General features: G+C 39.1%; 4 protein-coding genes across 5 annotated transcripts; 2 read left to right on the forward strand and 2 right to left on the reverse strand.

Annotated features, from left to right (window-relative positions):
• The first annotated feature begins 102 nt into the window (after nt 1-102).
• Nucleotides 103-2469, forward strand: sdr39u1 (short chain dehydrogenase/reductase family 39U, member 1). The gene is made up of 6 exons (XM_015956123.3): nt 103-260; nt 745-851; nt 1009-1091; nt 1425-1546; nt 1631-1783; nt 1982-2469. The coding sequence occupies exons 1-6, from the start codon at nt 245-247 to the stop codon at nt 2407-2409; spliced, it is 909 nt and encodes a 302-aa protein (XP_015811609.1). The 5' UTR covers nt 103-244; the 3' UTR covers nt 2410-2469.
• A 408-nt stretch (nt 2470-2877) lies between these two features.
• On the reverse strand, nt 2878-6759 carry mettl17 (methyltransferase like 17). The gene is made up of 14 exons (XM_015956122.3): nt 6565-6759; nt 5985-6126; nt 5728-5877; nt 5563-5650; nt 5412-5493; nt 5248-5321; nt 5081-5175; nt 4938-5008; nt 4688-4795; nt 4231-4299; nt 4099-4149; nt 3928-4020; nt 3349-3545; nt 2878-3103 (listed from the first exon to the last, which is right to left on the reverse strand). The coding sequence occupies exons 1-14, from the start codon at nt 6631-6633 to the stop codon at nt 3010-3012; spliced, it is 1383 nt and encodes a 460-aa protein (XP_015811608.1). The 5' UTR covers nt 6634-6759; the 3' UTR covers nt 2878-3009.
• A 242-nt stretch (nt 6760-7001) lies between these two features.
• On the forward strand, nt 7002-13914 carry parp2 (poly (ADP-ribose) polymerase 2). Its single transcript, XM_015956121.3, has 17 exons — nt 7002-7209; nt 7771-7980; nt 8075-8230; nt 8346-8416; nt 8608-8658; nt 8777-8873; nt 10241-10316; nt 10398-10500; nt 10629-10782; nt 10855-10993; nt 11065-11128; nt 11207-11341; nt 11456-11583; nt 11659-11758; nt 11884-11982; nt 12203-12327; nt 13196-13914. Exons 1-17 carry the CDS (start codon nt 7137-7139, stop codon nt 13353-13355), a joined length of 1941 nt encoding a protein of 646 aa, XP_015811607.1. The 5' UTR covers nt 7002-7136; the 3' UTR covers nt 13356-13914.
• si:ch211-284o19.8 (protein lifeguard 1) lies at nt 13896-19290 on the reverse strand. 2 transcript variants are annotated; one of them, XM_015956126.3, is made up of 6 exons: nt 19170-19290; nt 18031-18316; nt 17411-17611; nt 17134-17262; nt 15345-15488; nt 13896-14150 (listed from the first exon to the last, which is right to left on the reverse strand). In XM_015956126.3, the coding sequence occupies exons 2-6, from the start codon at nt 18313-18315 to the stop codon at nt 14028-14030; spliced, it is 882 nt and encodes a 293-aa protein (XP_015811612.1). In that variant the 5' UTR covers nt 18316; nt 19170-19290; the 3' UTR covers nt 13896-14027. The 2 variants fall into 2 exon arrangements, with proteins under 2 accessions (XP_015811612.1, XP_015811611.1); XM_015956125.3 differs by lacking the exon at nt 13896-14150 and having other exon boundaries at nt 14991-15488.
• Between the last annotated feature and the right edge of the window lie 3513 nt (nt 19291-22803).

Below are 22803 nucleotides of genomic sequence, written 5' to 3' on the forward strand. Positions count from 1 at the left end.
TATTTTAGAAGCCATTTACAAGCTAACTGTCAGGTAAACATACAGCAAGCATGCGCATTTCCCCAAAGTAGCACATTTCGACGGGGGACAAGCACGGATAGTCGGAACACCGGAACACAAGTACGGAACGCCCATTGGACCAAAAGTGTTAGTTGTTGTTAAATTGGGAGCAGGGACGAGTAAACTATGCTGTAAGAGCAACGTTTAGGGATTGAAACGTAACGCTGGGTGGACATTTGTAGCTATGAGAGTCTTAATAGGTATGTATGTATTTTTACAGTATCGGAATTTTTTTGTTTAATAAAAAGTGACACAGAAAGGTCAGTGTGACATAAAGCTAACACTAGCTATTACAAAGTAAATCCACAAATGTAGCTGCATGCTTATTTAATGGAACTAATTCGTAAAACTAGTGTTCACATATTTATCAATCTATCAAACGTTTTGAGAGGACTGTTTATGTTTAAGGTGACTGTTATTTAAGCTAAATTAGCTCAAGAATGCTAAGTTTGGTTTTGTAAGCATGGAAAGGGCGCATGCGCACTTGAGCAAAAGGCACCATGAGTAAGTGTAAACAAAAGAAAGTTTAACAACTCATTTGTAAAAACAAAACATAAATTCAGATAATTGATTTTACCTTAAAGTAACGTATATTTATTGACGTGACGTCTTACATATTTTATGTTAACGTTATGCAGAAACTAGTTTTATTTTACATCTCTCTAATTTTTGTCTTTCTTGCAGGAGGAGGATCTGGTTTTGTGGGTCGTGAGCTGACTCGTTTGCTCCGAGACAAAGGTCATGAAGTCACAGTGATATCCCGTCAACCTGGTCCAGGAAAGATTACATGGGTAGGATTAAGTGAGGTTCTGCACCTGACTCATTACAGCCTCTAATTTTGCTATTTAACTGTATTCCACAATTTTCATCATGGTTAAATGTAAATCCACTGATGTTTATACATTTTTGAAAAATCTTTTTTTTTTTTTGTCCTCATTTCTCCTGCAGGGTGAACTGGAGTCTCGCGGCCTCCCACCATGTGACGGTGCTGTTAACTTGGCTGGAGAAAATCTCATGAACCCTCTCCGGTGGTGAGCAAATGCAGGTTTCATCCACATGTTTGTGCTGGAAAGTGGATTGTAGTACTAGTAACGTTTCCTGACAGCAGCCATATTGACATATGTAGCCCCAAAGCAATCAAACAAATCAAACAGCTGTTATATTTGCAAATGCGCTGAGAATCAGGCTGCTTCACAAGACACTTTCACAGAACCTTAAAGTGTAACCTGAGTAATTATCGTTGCTGAACAACAAAGGACTCATTGATGAAATGTGTGTGATAATCTGCATAATAATTGGCTTTCTTTTTCCATTTTCAGATATAGCCACTAAACCCTACCCTGCTGTTTTTTCTGTTACCCAAGGTGGAACGAGAGCTATAAAAAGGATCTGTTCTCCAGTCGCATCGACACAACAAAAGCTCTGTCCCAAGCCATTGCAGCATCCCAGAGTCCTCCTCACTCCTGGGTGCTCGTGTCAGGTGTCGGTAAGTTTCTGCAGACGAAACACACAGCTCATTAAGATGAAGACATTTATTAGGGCTTATTTTCTGCTCTTTGTGGACCTACAGCATGCTACAAACCAAGTCTGACAGCTGAGTACACAGAAGACAGCGAGTGGACACCCTTTGACTTTCTCTCACAACTGGTCAAAGAGTGGGAGGAAGCAGCTCTTCTTCCAGAGAACGTGGCTAACAACACCAAACAAGTTGTCATTCGTTCTGGTGTGTGTAACCTTGCACACACACAACACACTTCAAGGAACAGACCGTTTTGTATAAATATGTATTCCTCCTGGCTAAATCCCTTTTACGTTGTTTGTTATGACTAAAGTGTCATATTATATGTGACAGCTTTTTTTTTGTAACTGAATTAGGAAAATTGAAATAAGCGGTCTCCTTTATTCCATTTTTGTCCACCAGGGGTTGTTTTGGGTCGTGACGGGGGTGCCATGAAACAAATGCTGCTTCCCTTCTGGCTCGGTCTCGGAGGCACACTGGGTTCTGGAACACAGCCATTCCCGTGGATCCATGTCTCCGACCTGGCAGGAATCATTGCTGGTTCTCTGGAGCCCCCTGCTGACCCACCGTCCACCTCTCCACAGGTGTACAACGGGGTTGCACCTGCGCTGAACACCAACTATGAGTTCACTAAGGAATTGGGTCGGATCCTGAGGCGGCCCACCATCTTTCCTGTGCCGGGTTTCGTTATGAGCGCCCTGATGGGTTCTGAAAGGGCCACGGTCCTCACTGAGGGTCAGAAAGTCGTTCCAAATCGGACTTTAGAGTCTGGATTTCAGTACAAGTACCCAGACTTGACCTCTGCCCTAAAACAGATTGTTGAGAATTAAAGAACATTTTCTTCCCATTTACTGCCATATAAAATAAAAAGAACATTGTAAATGGCTCCACCTTTTGGTTGTGCTGTCACCTTTTTTATTCATCCCACCTTAAATTTGTCAAACTTTAAAAGCAGCATTTGTCAAATGAAAGGAAATTTGTTGGTTTGTTTCAAATATTAAAAAATACAAAGCTTGTTTTCTTTAAGTATAATGCCAGATGGGAAAAATATACTGTAGATACACCATAGAACAGCAACATGAAGAGTGGTACGCATCAAATTATAACATTAAAAAATGAATCAGCCCCAGAGAGGTATTGATTCTCTCTGAAAAATGAAAAGAAACCTGAACTCCTGAGTTAAAATTCAAACTTAAGAAATGCCAAATACTTCATCTGAGGTCTTTTCTCCACAACTAAAGAGTCATCACTCAAGTGACATCTTTAAAACATCACCATTTTAAAGTAAAACAAGAGTGTAAATATTTAGATTTAATAAGAGGTGAGAGGAAAAACACAATTTTTCTATTCTATTCTGTAGTAAACGAGTCATTAGATGAAATTTTTTTTGTTTTATGGGATTCAAAAATTGTTTATTTTTGGTAGAGTCATCACTCTGAGTCACTTTCGGCATCCTTTTCAACCTTCAGAATGATCGGCAGCTGGTCTCCCCAGTCGCTGTTCCTGGCGCAGCGGTACACATCTCTGAGAAAACAAAAAGACAACAGAAAATGTTTATTCAGCAGGAAAAAAAATAGATGAAATTATTTTAATCGGAAATGATCACATCCTAACAAGCCGCTGGTTCGTTTTTAAACATCTTAAATAAAAACAATTGTAGCATCTAAACACTTGAAAGAAGCTACTTTTCTGTAAAAACGGATTTTGGTACATTTAAAGACAATATTCTGAGGTGTCTGAAGAGACCCATCCTGCAGGATGTTGTTTACCGGCTGTGTTTCCGTGCCGTCACCACCTTGTGCTGCAGCTGTCCATCAGTGCAGCACATGTGGCAGTGGACGTGTCGCGTTCTGCACAGCACCGGCGCAATAAGCCGGGCCCATTCCAAACCTTCTGTCCCTTCCTGCGCCGGTTCCGTTCGGCTCAAAATCAGGTAGCTGAACTTCTCCGTTTGGCATTCGTGGTGCTGAAAAAACAACAAATAAAATCATTTAGACTTTGTTTTACAAGCCATACCTTTATGTTTATGTTTATTCATTTTGCAGACGCTTTTATCCAAAGCGACGTACAATTTTTATAACCTGTAGGGCATGTTGTGATCTGTGGGGGAAACCGGAGTACCCGGAGGAAACCCACGCATGCATGGGGAGAACACGCAACTCCACGCAGAAAGGCCGCAGCCGAGTTTTGAACCTGCGACCTTCGTGCTGCGAGGCAACAGTGCTAACCACTGCGCCACCATGCAGCCCTTTGATGTGGTTTTGTGGAGATATTAACCGATTTGGTCCTAAAGTGCAGCCTGTTACCCTTATCCTCTGTGTTAACGTTGATGCAGAGTTGAGTCTTACCCCTGACAGAGGGAGAGGATGGTAGCGCTGCTGGAAGTTGCAGGGTGTGATGGGCTCTCGGGCCAGTTTGGGACACATCATCTCATGGGGACACTGAGGAGTAAACAAAAAGAAGCTGCAGCAAAAAATGCAACGCCGCAAACCAAGACTGATGCTTTTCCTTTAACCTACCGGGGCGAACACTCTTGCTGGTCTGGGGTCGTGAACAATCTGCTCTTGTTTCTGTTGTGCAATTTATTAAACTGTCAAAACTTTTACACAGAAACGCCAGGAAAGAACCAAGCGGCAGTTTCACTGGAGTACCTTTAGTAAAGTGTCTCTGGCGTCCATGAGCATCTGATGGCCCTCTTTGGTTCCGTTTTCCACCAGAACCTGAAGGACAAAGTGTGGAAAAATAATGAAACACAGCTTAAAATAAGCTGAATTTTTTTCCACATTTAATTTCTCATGACCTGAGTTTTAATTTCAAGTGCATTTTTAATTTCACCTAGCTATTCTCGATTTGTTGGACCTCAGAAAAATAAAAAAACAAACAATATTGAGAGCATATTATACAAAAACAAAAAAAAACCATTAAAATATTTTTAAAATGTTAAATTACATAAAAAATATTTTAAAAGAGTAATAAAAGCAGGTCTAAGATTAACAGAATCAAATATTACAAGGCAAGAAGCCAATGTCGACACGTGAAGGATAAACACTGGAAAAAACTCAGAAGGCGTAAAAGGAAATATAAAGTTGAATTATTGATCTAACCAACCAGGTAGGAGGATGTTTTTCTCCACAGAGTGATCACAGCATCTTCTCGCTCCTTCACGCTGGGAAGCTCTGACAGAGTGAAAGCAGCCGCCACCAAGTCAAACTGAACCTGAGGAGAGAAACTGGGGAGTCAGATTTGTAGCTTTTATTACCAATTTTAACATAATTAAGTTAATCTGAGATTGCTTTCTCGTGGTAAATCCAGATCAGCATTTCCTCTGTAACAAAACCAAAAACCTGGGATGTTTTACCTTAGGAGAGACGGGAAGAAATCGTCTAAAATAGACGTGTTTGAAAAGAGGTTCAGCCTCCTCCTCATCACCTGCGCAGAAGAAAGCACATTCAGCATCTTCTAAAAAATGTTCTGTTAATGTGACAAATATAACAGATCAACCTTTAAGAAGTCGCTCAGCCAAAACGCTCATAGGCCCAGAGCTGTCCACACACACCATCTCTTTTAAAGAGTCTCCCCAGTGCAAGTGTGATGCCCTTTGAGAGGCAAAAAAACACACACACACTTAACCTCATTTAGACAAAAAGGGTTTTAATTTGCACACTAACCAGGCAACTGTTCCCAATCCTGACCCAAAATCCAGGAGAGATTGAGGAGCAAATGAGGGATCCCTCTTCTTTATCTGAATGAACACAAAAACACATCAGTTTTAATTTAAGAGTGATCAGAGGCACGTACAGGGGCTAAAGTCTTCCACAAATCACTTCATTACCTCATTTAGAGCTCTCGTCACTGCTGCAAAACCTCCAGCAAGCCGCGAGGCCATGTACACCACCCCCAGCTCTTCATCATACCTGAAACACAAAAAGGGCCGGTTACGAACCAAAACTCTCAGATTAAGCTGAGTTCTAAGTTCTGATTACTTCAGGGAATTCCAGTGATATGTAGTTTGTCTGAGCTCTGAGAGAACCCTTTTCCTGATCTGATTCCTCAGCGCTTCCTCGTCAATATCTGCAAAGAGAAACATATTTATTGTCTCCAGGGGCTGCTACATGGATACATCGTTACTTGATCCCACCCTCGCTCACCTCCCATCTTCTGCATGGCTTTCTCCCAGAGTTCTTTCTCCAGACCCAATGCTTTCTGCCTCAGAGTCACGTCCTCAACCATCCGCTTTCGACTCCACAAGTAGTTTATGAGTTTGTGACAGCGATCAGTAAGCTGGGTCACCTGAGCTTCTACACAAAGAAAAAACAAACATGTGGGAAAATTGTCAGTTTTATTTATTATTATTATTATTATTATTATTATTATGGCAGCTAGAGTTGATGACAGCTGATCTCACTTTGAATGACTGACTGTGCAGCAACTTGGAGCTCCTGGGGTAGCCGAAGTGTATTCAGGCTGGTCATACCAGGATGTTTCCTGTGGGGTTCTCCTTTAAGGAAATCTGCTTTGGGCTGTGGGTTAGCAGCAGCACTCACAGTCTGGAATAAATTATTATTACAAAGTGTCAGAATAGGAAAATGAAAAGCAGAGTGGCTGCATTATATGACTTTGTTAGAGTACATAATCGACATATAAAAATATGTGTATGAGGTACATGTTTGTTTGCATATAAATAATTCCAAAAATATACAAAAAATTTATGTAAGGTGTGAAGAAAGCACAGTCTTAGCAAAATATTAAGCAGTACTAGAGAAAAGAAAAATACAGGAAAACAAGGAAATAAGGACATTAGGATAAAAATACTAGTCACTGCAAAACTGTGGAAAGAAATATGAAAACAAATAATTTTATGTAATATTCAAACCGGGCTACTTTTCTACAAACTGACATGTCATTTACAGACCATAAATGTACACAAAACATAAATGACCTCCAGTGAAAATGATGCACTCAAAGACACCTGGTGGAGTACTTACCCTGAACAAAATCTTCACCACAGCCACTCTCTGACTGAGACCACAGGCTTTATAGCTACTTGATGCCATGTTCTCGGTGTCTAAACGGCACTGAAATATTGGTAAACATTTACTTTCATCCACGCTATTGTAAAGCACACCGACCGACTGATTTGCATCAACAAAATAATTCCGGCCACCACTGAAAGTGGAACCATCGAGCCTTAAAGATTTGTTCCTACACGAGGGAAACAAGAAGAGTTCTTTCTCTGATCTTGTTTACAGATACTGGCTAACATTCGGAAACAAATAGCACATAAAAGAAGGATTAGATTAAAAATGTTTGTTTTACCACATATACATCATTAGAAAAATCATTATTTGGTTGTAAACAGATGTATATTGCTGCGTTGCTAACTTCTGTATTCATCGCTAGTTAGTTACGAAGTGCGGCATCTTTTTAATAAACCATCTTCGGTAGGCTTTGCTCTCTACAGGCCTATCCGAAGAAAAGAAAGTTCCCGCCGTGTTTTCTACTGCTTCTCGATTTCTGCTTTTCCTGCTGTTAAATAAACTTGTTTTGATACACAAACATGAGGCGAACCAGAAGTTCGAGAAATAAAAGCCAGCGCGCACAAGAAAACCACGAAGTCCCGTCAAAAACAGGTTGGTGTTTGCTTTTAGCACATCATGGAAGGAAGCAGTGTAGCCATTAAACATGCCCGGACAGAGAATTAGGTTTTATTTTCATCTTCACAATTCTTTGGTAACTATGTCCTGCACTACCTATTACTTATATTTGACAACATTTGTGTTTTAACTAATTGAATCAAAACTTGGCGCGAAAACTGGTGAAAAGCACGAATATTAAGCAGTTCTGGAGGAAATCACTAGAATAAAGTGACTCACTGCTACATTTAATTAATTTAGTAATAACTAAAGCCTCGTTTGAGTGTAGAAAAACAATATAATGGCTCTGCAAAGTCCAGTTGATTAACACATCTTTGTTTAAAAAGTAGTAAAAAGAAACTACATAATTACATTTAATGAATGAAATCAACTCAGGGCAGAAATTTGATGTTTAGAAATTGATTCATGTTTTATAAAGTCATATCAGTATTTTATAGTTCATAAAAGGTCTGTTGTGGAATATTATTTTCAGTTTTTCCTATAATGCAGCACTTAAACAACTGTTTTACTGTTTTCTGGCTCTGTTTGTGATCACAGTGTGGCAGTGGAAAGGAGATGAAGGACAGTGGGAATCGTACCCGCCTACAGCCTGTGCCTTGCTTGATTCAGCCATTTCTTCAGGGAGGACATCCGTCACTCTGACTCTTGGCTCGGGGGCAGCATATGAAGTGGATTTGAAGAAGATGGTCCAGATTAACCCTGTGACGAAATACAAGAGAAAAATCCGCTCCAAGACTGTAAAAACAGGTGTTTTTTATTTATAGAAATCAATTCAGACTGAAGATGGCAAGACACATTATTTGTTGATCGTACATTTGTTTTTTGTTGTTTGTTTTATAAGAGAGTTTACAGGAAGCTGATGATGAGGCTGCTCATAACACAGAATTCATTCAGGTAAAAGAGGAAGAGGAGGAGAATGAGGAGCAGCCTACCGCTAAGAGGAGAAGAGGTCAAAGCAAGAGTGCAGCAAAAACCGAAGAGATGCCAAAAGAGGAAGGTAAGATTAATATAGTTTTGTTAGCATCAAAGTAAGTAAATAAACAAAAATGATAAAAAGAAAAGGTAATCTTGGCATCACTTTTCCATGTTACCTTTATGTTTATGCTGATCAGAGGTGGTGAGGACAGTGGTGATGAAGGGCAAAGCTCCAGTGGACCCTGAATGCAAAGCTAAACTTGGAAAGGTACATTTACAGAAATGAAACCTGCGATTGTGGTTTGACACCCATTTGAAACTAAAACCCCAGACACGGTTTCGTTTGTGAGCTCTTGTTTGAGCAGGTTAATCGTTTTATCATGCAAAAGCAAAATCTTTCATTAGAAATGAAAACATTTTATTTATGAGTCCATTCAGTCAAACATGCTTCTCTTTCAGGCTCATGTTTACAGTGAAGGAGCTGATGTTTATGACGTGATGCTAAACCAGGTAAAATATGTAACAGCATTTATTCATCATACATCATTCTAGAGAATACATAGGCATTGATTGTAGTTTTTATAAATATTTGTCATTTGAAGCAGTGATAAAAATCTTTCTTTTGCAGACGAATCTGCAGTTTAACAACAATAAATATTATCTGATCCAGCTTCTGGAGGACGACAGCTCCAAAGGTTACAGCGTGTGGATGCGATGGGGCAGAGGTGAGGTTGATGTCTGCAGATTTCCGTTAACACCATCGACATAAATATACTGGACAATTCATTTCCATAGGCTCCAATATCACGTTTTTGAGGCCAAATGGGAGGTGGCCACCACCGCCATTTTAACTGTCACAGGTTCCGTCAAGCCCAGACAATTCCATAAAAGGGAAGAGAGGTGGAGCTGAGGGTGGGGCTGTAAGGCTGGGATCAACTGACGACACCCGGTCGAATTAGCCACAAGCTAACCTGAAGCTAACCCAAAGCTAATGCGGAGGTGGGAGCTAAGCTAACGGAGGTAGCAACCTAGCTACAACCGGAGTTAACTGTGCACAACACCAGAGCTTCTGAGTCAGAGATACGCCGGGCTGACCGCTGGGTAAAACTGGGTGGAACACAGAGGTCTTGGAGAGCTCCACAAGCCGGCAGCCGCACAGCAGACAAGTGCCGCTGCGATCTGAGATGCGCAGAGCTGCCACTGGGGAGAATAGGGTGGAAAGGTTTCCATCCCAGAGCTCCACAAGCCGGCAGCCCGTGCAGCAGACAGAAGCCGCGATCAGACAGAGATGCGTTGAGCTGCGGGGAGGGGAGAACGAGTGGAAAACATCGGTCTCCCGAGAGCTCCACAAGCCGATAGTCGGAACCCAGCTCCACCAACATGTTATATTTCAACCCATTTTCTAAAGTGCAGCATTATGTTAAATGCACTGGGTTTTACCCCTATTGCATTTAAATTTCATGGTTAAACAGTACATGTTAAAATCTAAGCTCAGCTCGGCAGTGACCTAAAATACATAAATACAATTTTACTTACCGAAATAAATGAAGTGGAGACTCCTTGGACGCTCTATTAGTGCAGTTAATACCACAGCAAGTCATTTTGTCCAACAGTTGCACAAATAATATCCAAAACAGAATACACAAACACAGAGACTCAAAATCCTGGAGCAGTTTCCAAGCCAGACCTAGGCTCTACTGAGGCCTTTCCCCGGAGCTAGCTCTGTGGTCACGTGGGTCTGATGCTCATTAATTATACAGAATTTTAGGCTTTTAATACACTTAAACAGAAGAGTGAGAAAAAATTCACCCCCCTCAGAGTTGTCATGAGTTTAAACTAGATAATTTAAACCAAAAACATGTTTTGGTACCAAGCTGTAAACATGTTTATTTCTGCTGTGAAATTGGTATTTTTAACATGGGAGTCAATGAGGATTTGCTCACTTCTGACACCAGCCCCCAGCGGATGAGGGTGGAACTGCAATTTTTGGTACTTCAGGGTTGGGACCAATTTCTGAGCCGCATTGTGGGGGCTTGGTTAACACTTAATTCCTTAAATCGGTTAGTTTCATTCTCCTTTTTTGTTTCCCCAGTGGGGAAAGTGGGTCAGAACAGCCTAGTAGCCTGTGGTGGAGATCTGCTGAAGGCCAAAGATCTCTTCAAGAAAAAGTGAGACTGATTTACTGATTATTGAGGTTTTTTTAATCAACTTTTAGGACGTTTGATTTAAAATTTGAAACTGTGATGCAGGTTTGCTGACAAGACAAAGAACGAGTGGGAGCATCGGGGGACTTTTGAAAAAGTTGCTGGGAAATACGACATGGTGTTCATGGACTACAGCATGAATGGAAAAGTACGTTTAAATGTGGACCTCACATGCAGCTGGCGATGTCGCTCATTCAGGATGAACCAACTGGATAAGAGCAACTACATCCTGATGTTTTTAGGACTAGTCCTTAATTGGTCTTCATTTATTTCCAGGAGGAGAACCAGATCGTGGTGGATTCTGCACCCAAAAGGAAGCCATCTCAGCTGGATCTAAAGGTTCAGTCTCTCCTTGAGCTCATCTGTGACCTCAAAGCCATGGAGGAGTGTGTGCTGGAGATGAAGTTTGACATCAAGAAAGCTCCTTTGGGTCAGTCTGATGTAAAAAAAATAATAATAATAAAGCTGAAAATTCTGACACTTTAATTCACTATACCCGCAGGGAAGCTGACCTCGGAGCAGATCCGTGCCGGCTACGCAGCTCTGAAGAGAATCGAGGATTGCTTGAAGAAAAAGGGCAGCAACCGAGAGCTGCTGGAAGCCTGCAACCAGTTTTACACCCGCATCCCTCATGACTTTGGGTACGAATCACGCTGCAGCAGTCTGACTTGTTTGGTTTCCGGCTGTGAAAATATATAAATCTTATTTAAAGGTTGAAAACTCCTCCAGTCATTCGCTCAGAAGAGGAGCTGAAGGAGAAAATTTCTCTGTTGGAGGTGAAGTTTTGATTCCTTGGCTGAATATTTAATAATTTTTTTAGTTGAGCTGATTTTATTTTATTTCTTTTCCTGAAGGCACTGAGTGACATCCAGATCGCGGTGAAAATGACTCAGTCAAGTGCAGACAGTGATGAACATCCTTTAGACAGACAGTACCAGTCCCTCCAGTGCAGACTGCAGCCCCTGGACTCCAGCAGCCACGAGTACAAAGTCAGTTTAAGCTAAATTATTACATTAACGAGTCAATCTTTAAACACAAGTCTGAGGTGCTCCATCAGTTTGTCTCTATGTGTACATAAAGTTCCTTTTCCCTGTGTGAAAAAGGTGATAGAAAAGTATCTGCAGTCCACTCACGCCTCCACCCACAGTGACTACAGCATGACCGTCCTCGACGTCTTCTCGGTGGACAGGGACAGGGAGAGCGACAACTTCCTGTCACAGCTACACAACAGGTCAGCAGAGATGCTCTTCATGTCTCCTCATGCGCAGACTTCCATAACAATTTAGTTTGTTTGTGCTTGCACCAGGACCCTGCTGTGGCACGGTTCCCGCATCTCCAACTGGGTCGGCATCCTCAGCAAGGGCCTCCGCGTGGCGCCGCCTGAGGCACCTGTCACTGGTTACATGGTAAGAGGCCTGCATCAACTCTCGTTTAGGCTCGTAAACAAGTCTTCTGGTTCTGCAAATTGTAAATAAGATAAATATTTTTTTTAAAAAGCAAACAGACTAAATTTAGTTTACTTTCCTTTCAGTTTGGTAAAGGCATCTACTTTGCTGACATGTCCTCTAAAAGTGCCAACTACTGTTTCGCCAGCCAGAGCAACCACGTTGGACTGCTCCTGCTTTGTGAGGTGAAATCAGTTTTTGTTGAGAGTGTTTATTTTCCAGCTTCAAAGGTCGGAAACTGCTAAAAATGGTGCTTCCTTATTAGGGCCCTTTCTTCAAATATGTCACATTTTATATTCATCATGTTTGGCGTAAAAATGACTGGAGATCCTCCTAAAGACAAGAGGAATCAATGGATTAGATGCAGAAAACATTAGGTGCTGTTTGTGACGTGTGTGTGATCAGGTCGCTTTGGGAGACTGCAACGAGCTGCTGGATGCGGACTACGAAGCTGATAATCTGCCTGCAGGAAAACACAGCACCAAGGGTCTGGGTCAGACTGGACCGGACCCCAGAAATGCCGTCACACTGTGAGTCTACTATATTCACAGTTTAGTCCAAAAATAAACACGGTATCTGATGTCACACAACATGGATGGGAAGATTTGTGAACTGTTTGGATAAATAAAATGATAGTTGTGTATGAGAGCGATCACACGGTCATCATTCCTTGATTCCAGGTTAACATTCAGCGTATCTTTATGGATAAATTTAGTTTAAAAACCAAGTGTTTCTCTGCTGTGACTCAGTCACTAATGGACTTCCTTCACTTCCTTCTCAGCTATTTGTCTCGTTTTTCCTGCTGTGCTGCTTCTCTGTTGATTTGAAGCACAGCAGGTGTATTACTCAGCGAAGCGACTGTCAAAGTCAGGAAAATCAGGTTAAGATTACTGGAATAATAATAAATTCTATTTAACTTGACATCTTTAAGACAAACAGCTGCTTTTGTTATGTAGTACAAAATTATGAGGACGTTTTTTGTGAAATGTCAGGTCAAAACAATTTATTTGGCACTATATTCTGAAATGTCATCATGTTGCTCTTATTGTGCACTTTGTTTCTAAATTTAATTAAAGTAATTTTGGATCATTTTATTTTATTTTACTCGTTAAGCAACTGGTGCATTCACAAGTTAGAAATACACACACATGCAGCCTATAAAACGTGTATAATTTAGTAAAGTGTATTTTGTCTGATGTTGATTAGTGGGTCAAACACAAAAATCTCCCTGCTTTTATCAATCAATGAGAATTTTTGAAACGATTATTATAAAACAAACATTTAGCATTTGGAAAAGCAGTTTTTAATTTTAATCTTTGTTTTTATAAGAAGTGGAAATATAAAGAGGAATTTATTGTTAAAACATCTAAAATAATTTTTAAACTTTCTTTTTCTCAGGGACGGCGTGACGGTTCCGATGGGGCCCGGGGTGAAGACAGGAGTGGGCCGAACCAATGGTTACTCGCTCCTTTACAACGAGTTTGTTGTTTATAATCCAGCTCAGACTAAGATGAGATACCTGCTGCGGATCCGGTTTAACTATTCCTCACTGTGGTGAAAACCTTTGCTGTTGCTAAGCAGATTACAGACATTTTCACATACACAAAAGCTGCAGAAGGTCATTCATTTTTGTTTACTGGTGGAAAAGTAAGTATTTTTTTGTTTTCCAACCTGAATATTTATGTCCTCAACCTCTAACGGTGTGAAATCACAGTCACCTGTTTTAAATGTTAGATATTAAGTGAAGGAAATTCTGATTTTAATTTTCAGCTCAAAAGACTTCAGATGTTTGCAGCAAAAGTTGCTAAACTAAAGAAAAAAAGTTTCATTTGTAGCTAAATTTGAGGATGAATGCCCCACTCTTTTTCAGTTAAAGGTACATTTACACCATTGTCCTTTTAAAATCATAAATACAGCCTAAATGTTTGTTATCTGCAGCTTTAAGTGACTCCTCCTGCAGGAGATCTGATCATCTTTTTTCTGTTGTGGGTTTTTCTCATTTCTCTCTAACCTCAAACCACAGATTTAAGACAGAAGGGAGATTTTGCACAACTTTTCTTGTCATTGTAGCTCTGTGTGATAAAAATCTTTTTAATAAAAGCTGTACAATAATATTAGTCTATGTGGAATATGGTTTATTATAAACACACTTCGGACTGTTGATAGTAAATTATAAACTTTTATTCACATAAAATTAAACATATGCTGGGTTCCTATTATAAGGACGGTTTCACCTCCTCCCCAGCAGGTAGAGGAAGATGAGGATGATGTCCAGGTAGATCATGAGAGCGGCGTTGATGTACTCCTCTGGATCCAGGCGGATTATCATCAGCTGACAGTCGATCATCAGGAACTGAAGCAGGAAAATGGAGAAAATTTACCTTTTTCAATTACTTTTAATTATCCGTATAAATAAACAGCTGGTCTCCAATTTGAATTTGTCTTCTAATAAAGGGCAAAACCGGTTTAAATATATATATATATATATATATATATATATATATATATATATATACTGTATGTATATATATATATATATATATATATATATATATATATATATATATATATATATAATGTTTTTATTAATAAATAGTTGTAAATCTAAACTAGTTACTTGTTATAGGCAAATATCTCACACTAATTGCTTAAATTGTCGTGTTTTGTGAATCATAAATAGTTATCAAATTAAATGTAATTGTACACTGCGATGGACTGGCTCTCCAGGGTGTACCCCTCCTGATTGCCCCGCTGGAGATACCCCCCCCTGCGACCCTGCGTGGACTAAGCGGGTTCAGAAAATGGATGGATGGATGTAATTATACAAATCTGACTGAGGCTGACCATCACTGTCATTTTTAGTCCTATTTTCTCCTTGATCATTTTTTATTTTATTTTATTCTTATTGTAAATTGATCGATCAAAATATAAAATACAACAATTTTCAAGTCCTTTAAAACAATTGCTTCATTTAATTGTTATGTTAACCACAGTTTTTTTAGATTGTTAAACATCATGTGTTTTTTTATCCAATTTATAAAAAAAATTGTTTACTCTTTGTATTCATAGAAAAAACCCGTCACAAATTTGTGAAAATCTTTGATGATGCAATTTTTAAATATTTTAAAAATAATTTGCAATCACTTAAGTCTGTTTTCATTTTAATTTAGAGGGTTTTTTTGTTTGTTTTTTTAAAAATCCTATTGAATCTGAAATCTAATCTTTTATACTTTAAATTTAAAATATACCTCTTAGGGTCTCATAGTTAACATGCAGACAGGGTTCCTATATATAAAATGTTTTTAAAGTGCTTGAAAATTACTGAAACTGAATGTAGCACTATAACATTTACTTTTCCTTTTACAGGAAAAAGGAAAGTAAATCACTTTACTTGGTGTGATTTTTATTAAAATCATCACGGATATACTTGTGCTGGGAAACCTTGAAAGTGCTTTATTTGATTATTGAAAAGTTGTGAGTTCCCTGAGAATTTCCACATCAGATTCCTGTGAAATGAATGTGAATGCATCTTCTCTTGTGTTCTTACCAGCGCATAGAGCAGAGCTCCCAGACACCCATAACCGATATCAGAGAGATGTGAGGAGTAAAACGCACAGAAGAATCCAAACATCACAAAGTCCACCAACAATATCAACAAGACACCGTAAAAAATCGTGAAATCATAACGAGCCTGGAAACGACAAAGAATAGCATGGATTATTTTTCTAAGTGCAATCTGTCATCTTCTTTTAAAGGTGCATGATGTAAGAGTGAAGAAAGAATTAAGTGGTCAAATTTGGGTATTGCAGCCCATTTAAAAACCAAATTTTCTCTTTTATACTCCCGTTTCGTGAGTTTAATGGCTGTTGCCAGCCAGAATATTCTAGATGATATGCAAACATGAGTCCTACCCAGTACATTCATAAGTAGATAAATACAATTATAGTAAGATTGAGTTGTTGGTAATAAAAAGTAATTTGAGATTTTTTTTAGAGCAGACTATTTGTTTCTAATTCACCGTTAGCATAGTTAGCTCAACTTTAACCTCTAGCCTTCTTTAACCTATATTAGAGTAAAGCAAAAAGATGTCGTGGCTTCTAGGGCTAGAAGAGATAACTTTTGGTTGCTTTTTTTTTAAAATTGGTTCATAAACTTTCCAAAACTGGAGCTTTTTGTCGGTTCATGTAAAATTACAAATGCCAGTGCTGCAGCATTAAATCACGCAGACTCAGCAACCTGTTTACTAACAGATTGTAAACAAAGACTATGTGGTGTCTCTCCAACTTAACTGAAAAGAGAAAAACTGACAACCACCCAGCTGACTTAGAAATAAATCTGTTTCAATGCAACTTCATTTGATAATGAACAAGACTGTTTAGTGATTACTTCACTGTAGAATTTTCTTATTGTCAGGAGCAGCGTCAGGTGTTTTCCCCTGCAATAGCTTTTGATTAGTGAGTGTAAGGCCTGGAATAGGACACATGCTTTTTAAAACACGTGGTTAAGTGTTGTTTGTGCACGTCCCCGAAATTAACGCAATATGTTCACACGCTGCAATATACAAGTAAACAGTAGGTGGAGTTGACAAAAAGAGCAAGACACACTCGCCATGGCCACCCTATCTCTGGTTTAGAGGTCTTTAATACTATCTATGATACTGCAGCTGTCTTTTTTGTTTTTGCTGTGATCTCAAAATAAAGCAGTTGCCTCTTCTATGGACACCATCATTGTTTGGCTGTAGTTGCACCCCACAAGCCCAGGACTCTATCCGGTGTGAGTTCTCTATTGTGCCATATACGTGCTGTGCGGTGCTGCCTGCATAAATAAACGCCAGATTAAAAGGGAAATATGTTCCAAGCCTAGTAGCTGTTCTTGGTCTATGCAGACCTGAGGACAGGGGGGTTTCACCGACCCTCTGGTCTCCATCAGCGCTGACTGAAAAATTGGGGTTGTTAACCCGTTGCTTGACCGAATCTTGTCTTTGCTACAGAAACCCCAAGCTACCGGCATGTGCCGCCCATGCTTATTGTTCCTTCCATTGATCCATTGATTTATTTTATTTTCCTGCTCAGCATCAAATTTCTTTTTGAAATTGGTACATATTCAATTAAAAACTCAATATATTTGTATTCTTCTTTTTACATAATTTTATTTAGGGTTTGAAAGTATATTTTTTTCTTTTTTTTTGGTTAATTTTTTCCTATTCTCACATCCCAGAAGGAGGAAAAGCTGAGCTGTCACAGCTAAAGGTCAGCTATGCTCTGCTTGATAGAAAAACTTTAATGGCATTTAGAAAAAATAAAAGTAGATCCTCAGCTTGGCCCCGGTGATCTCACCTGTGCTGAGAAAGCAATGATTGTGAGGGAGATGACCAGCGTTGCTGCCATGGTGATGAGCACAGAGCTGGTGTTGTGAAAGGAGGCGGCGGTTCCCACCATGTATGAAAAGCTGAGGGTGACGATGACCTGCAGACACATGATACAGACAATTAAAGTCACCCTTTCTCCTTTTTTAATGCTATTTGGTAAATATGATGGGATGGGTTTCTATTAAGCATTTAAACTCCCAGCTTTATGTTTTAATCTGGATTAATGATGTGTTTCCGTGACTCACCAGACCCACGATGTTCCAGGGATGACGATGGCTGAAGGACTTGAAGAAGCTGAGGGGGAAGGCCACCAAGACGAAGACGATGAAAGAGCTGATATAGACCCAAATGTTGTTCTGCACAGCGTCTTTGATGACGCTGGAGAAGGTGAACGCACACACCACAGTGAAGGTGAACAGCAGCTGGAGAGTCAGGATGCCAAACACCTGTACACGGAAAATAGGAATTTTGTCATCCTAATCTTTTATGTTTGAGGCTAAAGTGTATGAAATACTTGACAATTTTTTTTGTTTCAAATCAAAGCTGCTGCTGCAGAAAAAAAAATCTCAAAAAAAGTCAAACATTTAGCTTCTCTCATGCTGAGCGATGCTTTTACGGATGCGCTTAAAGGTGCGTGATGTGAGTGAAGAAAATGTGCATTTTTTTCTGCACATTCTTAGCTTCTCCTTACAACTTGCATGCACCTGTGCATCTTGATTTATTTAGAAACTTTGATTTCCTGAGGAGGTAAATAACATTCATCCAAAATCTTGGATTTAGAATAAAATCCAAAGGTTTGCTATGATCACCACCATCATTTAAAGTCTTTTCTTGTTGCTGTAAATCCAAAGTGGGGTCCTCAAACCTTTCTAACAAACCCCCTCCTCACTGCCTTGTCATCAAACGATGATGAGGAAAAGATCGGGGTTGTTTCCGATTCCCTTTCTGGGTCAGTGTCACAGAAGGACTGGTATCCCGTGGAGCTCTGGTAGGTGGGATCGATCTCACTAATGGGTGGATTGTATGTCTCTGGAGCTGCAAGATAAGCAGGAGGTGGTTGATCACTGTAGGAATACGGTGGAGGATCAGGAGAGGCCTCATCAGAACCGTGGTTCTGTGTACGCAGGATGGGTTCTGTTGGGCCTGACATTCTGGGTGAGAACAGAAGAAGAAGCAGGTTACAAAAACTGGGATGGTTTACCAGCAGAAATGAAACATTTCTGGGTGAAGGTACTTGTTTGCACAATTGTGGAGAAGACAGGAGGAAGTAAAACTTGAACTGACTGAGGAACCAATTTAATATACCCACAACTGTGGGAAACCTGCGTTTTAGCCAGAGGACTGATCTGAGATCATTTAGAGTTAGAAAATACTTTTAGTGTTTGGAAGAGTTCCAGTTAAGAGAAACTGGTGAAATATGGCCTCACTCAACATTAATCTTAAATAACTTTATAAAAATTCTTTCATAATAATGATAAAAACAACAACTAAACTTTTCTTGTGGTATTTTATCATAATTAACATCTTTAAAATATTTAATTCTGTGTTGAAAATGAGCATTTTTTTTCTACATTTGCATCAAATGACTGTTCATGTAGCGATGCTGTTCCTCATAAATAATTCTGTTGGATCTAAAGACCCTCCCATCATCTCATGGTACCAGATAAACAGAATATGTTGAATCAAATTCAGTTCAATGTAATTAAAATAAAATAATGTTGTCATTTAAATAATGTCATGATTTTTTTTATTTTTGTTTTTTTTTGGGGGGGGGGGGGGTCTGAGATTGTCCTAGTCTGAAATTAAATTAAATCTGTGGATTTATTAGTAGGTTTATGGTTAATCTTGGTTATAAATTAAAATTGATCACATCACTGAGAATCAAGTGACTTTTATTAGCTTCTTTTGAATATATTTGGAGAATATGTTTCTTAGGGTTATTAATGACTGCCAAATTATTGTCATCCAATTTATTCCAGTAACAGCAGATAAAAATCCCCTCACCTCTTCTTTTGTGTGATTTTTGGGTTCTTGCTCCTCTGCAGTCCAAAGCTCTCTGGAGGAACTTTAAAACTGATCTTCACTGCTGATTGCTTTCAAATGTTTCCTGAAACCTGGTGAAGTTCCACTTCCTATCTCGAGACAGGAAGCACAATCGATTTTTGTGCGAGGACTTTGTAAACTCCTTTGTTGCTTCAGGTGCAATAAGCGTCTGTCAAACTGTGTGGAGACTCAAATGTTTTCCTGAGCACATTAAAATCCAACTGAGTGTTTTTCTAAACTTTTATGTTTGATTTGAGCGATTTATGGCCTGTGTCTACAGCTGTGGAGATTTAAGTTGTTGCCAAAAGTTGGGTTTTAGTCCTGAATCTGAACAGAAAGTGAAATTAGAAATGATCGTTATTGTATAGGAGTTAAAGGGGAAAAAATCCCTGAGGCAACACTGTAATTTTCAAGGTGTTCATGCTGTTTTGATTCATAAATTGTATTTACTATAAAATTAGCATATTTTACTTGTTTAAATGCTACATTTGTAGTTTAAAATGTTTTTGCCCTTCTTTTCTTTCGAGATTTGTTTGCATGTTTGTGCAAATGTAATGAATTTGTGGATTTTTACAGGTTTAGATCATGTGCTGTAGTATCTATTTCTGCTTATTTACCTGTGTAACTGATTTCTTATCAAATTTAGAGGTTTCAACCGAAAGCTCAGTGTTGATTTTGGAGCACAAAAGAGGAAACGACTGATTAAAATGTGACTCAGTACCACCGATACCTCTGATGCAGGGCTCACCTACTGAGAAGATGTGGTGGTTTGGACAGGAGAAACAAATTGTTTGAAGTTAAACTCAAATTGAAAGAAGTGCATCTGGTGCATGTTTTCAAAGGATGTTTATATAGGTGTTTATCTTCAGTCAGAGGCTTCTTCAGTTTCGCTGCAACACTGACCGCTACTGGAGATCATTCCTGCCAACAGCCATTGTAATATACAATAACTCTTTGATGACTTGATTATTATTATTATTCTGAGCTACTACAGCAATCAGTTTCCCTCTGGGATTAGTAAAGTATGTTTTCTGAATCTGCCACAGAGGTGGGACTTGATGTAAACAGGATGCATTTAAAACCAGTTTGCCTTAGATCCCTTCAAGCACAGTAAATGATCCTTTTTTCTTCTTCTAAAAAACACATCAGCTCGGTAAAGTAACAAAGGTTAGCAGAATATATAAAACAACTAATCATGGTTTAAAAAAGTAAGATTTATTGCTTTGTGCTTCTTCAGGGAAATTTCTCTTGGTTAAATTTCTACAATATATATATATATAAATTTATATATATATAATTTATATATATATGTTATATATTTTATATGTATGCTATATATATATATATATATATATATATATATATATATATATATATATATATATATATATGCATACATATAAAATCAAAGTAATTTGAATATTTGTCTTTCTACAATCCTTTGTTGACTAAAAAAAAGAATCTTGAGTTTTGCATCTAAAATTCAGAAAAAAAAACTTTTTACCATCTCCAAAAATAAAAACAAAAGTCACTTAAAAACCTGAATAAAGAAAAGACAATTTGTTTATTTGAATCTTTTGATTTTTTATATTCTGTTTCAGTCCACTGCTTTTCCCGTGTGATGTGGCTTCACCAAATGTACTTTTTTTTTTTTAACAAAAACAGACTTGGAACAAAATCTCTCACACATATTTATTGTAAAAAATACATATAAAAACGATTTCTGAGACATACAAAAGATCAGAGCTTAGAAACAGCATATTGAACAGACAAGGACTGAGCCATCTTCTTGAATTGCATGACATATTTACAGTTTAATAAATAAAATTTAATTTGCTTTTTAATACCAGAGTTGAGGCAGATTGTCCATATCCGGGGGGGGGGGCAGATCCTGTCGTGGGACCATTTGAACATTCGGATCCAATGTCGATATCAAAGCACACAGTGGACACTGGACTGCATGGTCTAAAAGCAATACTTGTGGGATGTTTATGCAAAATACCATCCGATTTGGAGAGGAGCTGGTTTAGCTAGCACTGGTAAAGAAGTAAAATAAAAACTGAGGTATTGCACCACACGGCTTAGAGAGGGTAACAAAGTAAATGTGCTATGTGGAGTTTTAGAATAGTCTTGTTAACAGAAAACCCAACCTCCACTGAGCATTAACAAACACCCCATCCCCGCCAGCCAAAGTATACAACATCATAAATTATCACCACAACAAATGTAACACCTAATGATCAATGCACCTCGTCTTCTGCACGCTCTCACACAATGCTCCCAACGCACAGACAGACTTTTGGCATCTTTCATTTTTAACTCTTTCCAATACATTTATATATATTTATAGATAATATGAGAAACATGCACGGGGCTGGCCACTTGTGGCGGGTGAGTTGTAGCACCTCAGACTGCAAAACCAGAAGAGAAAAACAAAAACAAAGAGCCTGAACCCCAGAAAGCAACCCTCCAAAGTTATCACTGCAGCACTGGGATTATTAAAAGAAAAAAAAAAAACATAAAAAAATAAATGCATGTTTTTGTTCCTTCCACTGGCCTGTGCACAATCTGCGTTAGGCAGCCTCACTGTTGGGCTCCAAAAGGCCCAAAAAAACAAACACAAGAGCCCCTTCGTCACTCAAAGGCAATCAGCATAGAGAAAACGGCAAACACAATAATCATGAAAAGTGTGGTAATCTAGGTAAAATCTTTAAAATTATAAGGGGGGGGGGGGGGGGGGGGGGTTATGTAATAATTTACCATGAGCTGTCTGTAGCCTCCAGTTATGTGGAAGGAGGCAGATGCCACAGGGTGTAAACATGCCCCAAATATACATCCCTCAGTCCGTCCGTCCCTTTATTCCATCAACCAGATGGTAAAACCGTCACTCGGGGCCTGGTCCAAAAGAAAAACAAAAGAAAAGTCCTGATTGACCCTGAGGGTGTTGGAAATGGGAGGGGGACAAAAACTCAAACTGCACTCTAAAGTACCGAAATCCTCATGTAACAGCTTTGGAAACGAGTGTTGACAATCAAACGCTCTTGGCCAAGCAGACGTGAGCCATTTACAAACACACACACACCACACACACAGCCATGTTCAGGACATCTTCAGTCCCCAGTCATCATCTGGACACAGACAGACACACATACAAACTGTAATCCCAGACAGTAAGAAAAAAAATACTAAGGTGGACAAAAAGTGCTTCAGTTGGTGCTAACATGATGCTACCATGATCCAAAAAACAAATAAACCACCCATCTTCCTGAAACACCAAGTAGCAGCACGATAAACTCAGCACTAACTAGCCATTTAAGGAAAAACTGACCCATTTAAATAAAAAGGAAAAAAATAATAATAAACCAAAGATCCTCAGAAATGTATACAGGCAACAAACCAGAGTAACAGTACCCCACCACCACCACCACAAACAAGCCTTCAGGCTAGCATACAACGCTAACGCGGAAACAGATTTGGCTTCTCTGAGTGAGATTGGATCAGTCGGGGTGAGCCGAGAAAGGGAAACATTCAATTGCGTATGACAATACTTGATAAAAAAAATGAGCCATCCTGGTCAGAGGCTGAAATTACACAA

This window comes from Nothobranchius furzeri, chromosome 11 (assembly GCF_043380555.1).
Source record: "Nothobranchius furzeri strain GRZ-AD chromosome 11, NfurGRZ-RIMD1, whole genome shotgun sequence".
Lineage (NCBI taxonomy): Eukaryota > Metazoa > Chordata > Actinopteri > Cyprinodontiformes > Nothobranchiidae > Nothobranchius > Nothobranchius furzeri.

What these genes read in the sequence shown, in the direction of transcription:
- sdr39u1 (XM_015956123.3), top strand. An exon ending in GTCCAGGAAAGATTACATGG is followed by an intron (nt 852 to 1,008) that starts GTAGGATTAAGT and finishes TTTCTCCTGCAG; the next exon opens with GGTGAACTGGAGTCTCGCGG. An exon ending in CTCATGAACCCTCTCCGGTG is followed by an intron (nt 1,092 to 1,424) that starts GTGAGCAAATGC and finishes CTGTTACCCAAG; the next exon opens with GTGGAACGAGAGCTATAAAA.
- mettl17 (XM_015956122.3), bottom strand. Translation starts at nt 6,633, where the DNA reads ATGGCATCAAGTAGCTATAAAGCCTGTGGTCTCAGTCAGAGAGTGGCT. An exon ending in TGGTGAAGATTTTGTTCAGG is followed by an intron (nt 6,127 to 6,564) that starts GTAAGTACTCCA and finishes AATTTATTCCAG; the next exon opens with ACTGTGAGTGCTGCTGCTAA. An exon ending in GGATTGGGAACAGTTGCCTG is followed by an intron (nt 5,176 to 5,247) that starts GTTAGTGTGCAA and finishes TGCCTCTCAAAG; the next exon opens with GGCATCACACTTGCACTGGG.
- parp2 (XM_015956121.3), top strand. Translation starts at nt 7,137, where the DNA reads ATGAGGCGAACCAGAAGTTCGAGAAATAAAAGCCAGCGCGCACAAGAA. An exon ending in ACTACAGCATGAATGGAAAA is followed by an intron (nt 10,501 to 10,628) that starts GTACGTTTAAAT and finishes ATTTATTTCCAG; the next exon opens with GAGGAGAACCAGATCGTGGT. An exon ending in CCAGCAGCCACGAGTACAAA is followed by an intron (nt 11,342 to 11,455) that starts GTCAGTTTAAGC and finishes TGTGTGAAAAAG; the next exon opens with GTGATAGAAAAGTATCTGCA.
- si:ch211-284o19.8 (XM_015956125.3), bottom strand. Translation starts at nt 18,315, where the DNA reads ATGTCAGGCCCAACAGAACCCATCCTGCGTACACAGAACCACGGTTCT. An exon ending in GGAGGGGGTTTGTTAGAAAG is followed by an intron (nt 17,612 to 18,030) that starts GTTTGAGGACCC and finishes TTCCGTGTACAG; the next exon opens with GTGTTTGGCATCCTGACTCT. An exon ending in TCATTGCTTTCTCAGCACAG is followed by an intron (nt 15,489 to 17,133) that starts GTGAGATCACCG and finishes TGTCGTTTCCAG; the next exon opens with GCTCGTTATGATTTCACGAT.